General features: G+C 40.9%; 1 protein-coding gene across 1 annotated transcript in view; it reads right to left on the minus strand.

Annotated features, from left to right (window-relative positions):
* CSUI_010601 (nad(+) adp) overlaps window positions 1-308 on the minus strand; it is a gene marked incomplete at its 5' end in the record, with an annotated part of 14,226 nt that overhangs the window by 13,419 nt on the left and 499 nt on the right. Inside the window, one exon of the mRNA XM_068070704.1 lies at window positions 95-221. Within this exon, the coding sequence (XP_067917326.1) occupies window positions 95-221 (127 nt within the window). The remainder of the gene's footprint in view (window positions 1-94; window positions 222-308) is intronic.

A 308-nucleotide genomic window follows, 5' to 3' on the forward strand; every position in this document is an offset into this window, starting at 1 on the left:
ATCTCTCTTTCTTCACCTTCATCATGTGCATAGCCTTCTAATTCAACCACTGCATATCTGAGAGAAGACAGATGGAGCGATGAAGAGGTTTTACCGAATATAAGACGAATGAATGAGGAACTATGGGTTGAAAGGAGACAGCAAGTCTCCTTCTCCTTGGATCTTGTTCTCCAGAGAGATAAGATATTTTATGGAGAAAGTCATCTACGGGATCGTGAAGTCTACATCGATTGAAGTCGTAGAAGCTCTAGTGGCTATTCCTGTGCTTAAGGCTACACTTGTTACATACAATATACACATACACACAC

Source organism: Cystoisospora suis (genome assembly GCF_002600585.1).
Source record: "Cystoisospora suis strain Wien I chromosome Unknown contig_7845, whole genome shotgun sequence".
Lineage (NCBI taxonomy): Eukaryota > Apicomplexa > Conoidasida > Eucoccidiorida > Sarcocystidae > Cystoisospora > Cystoisospora suis.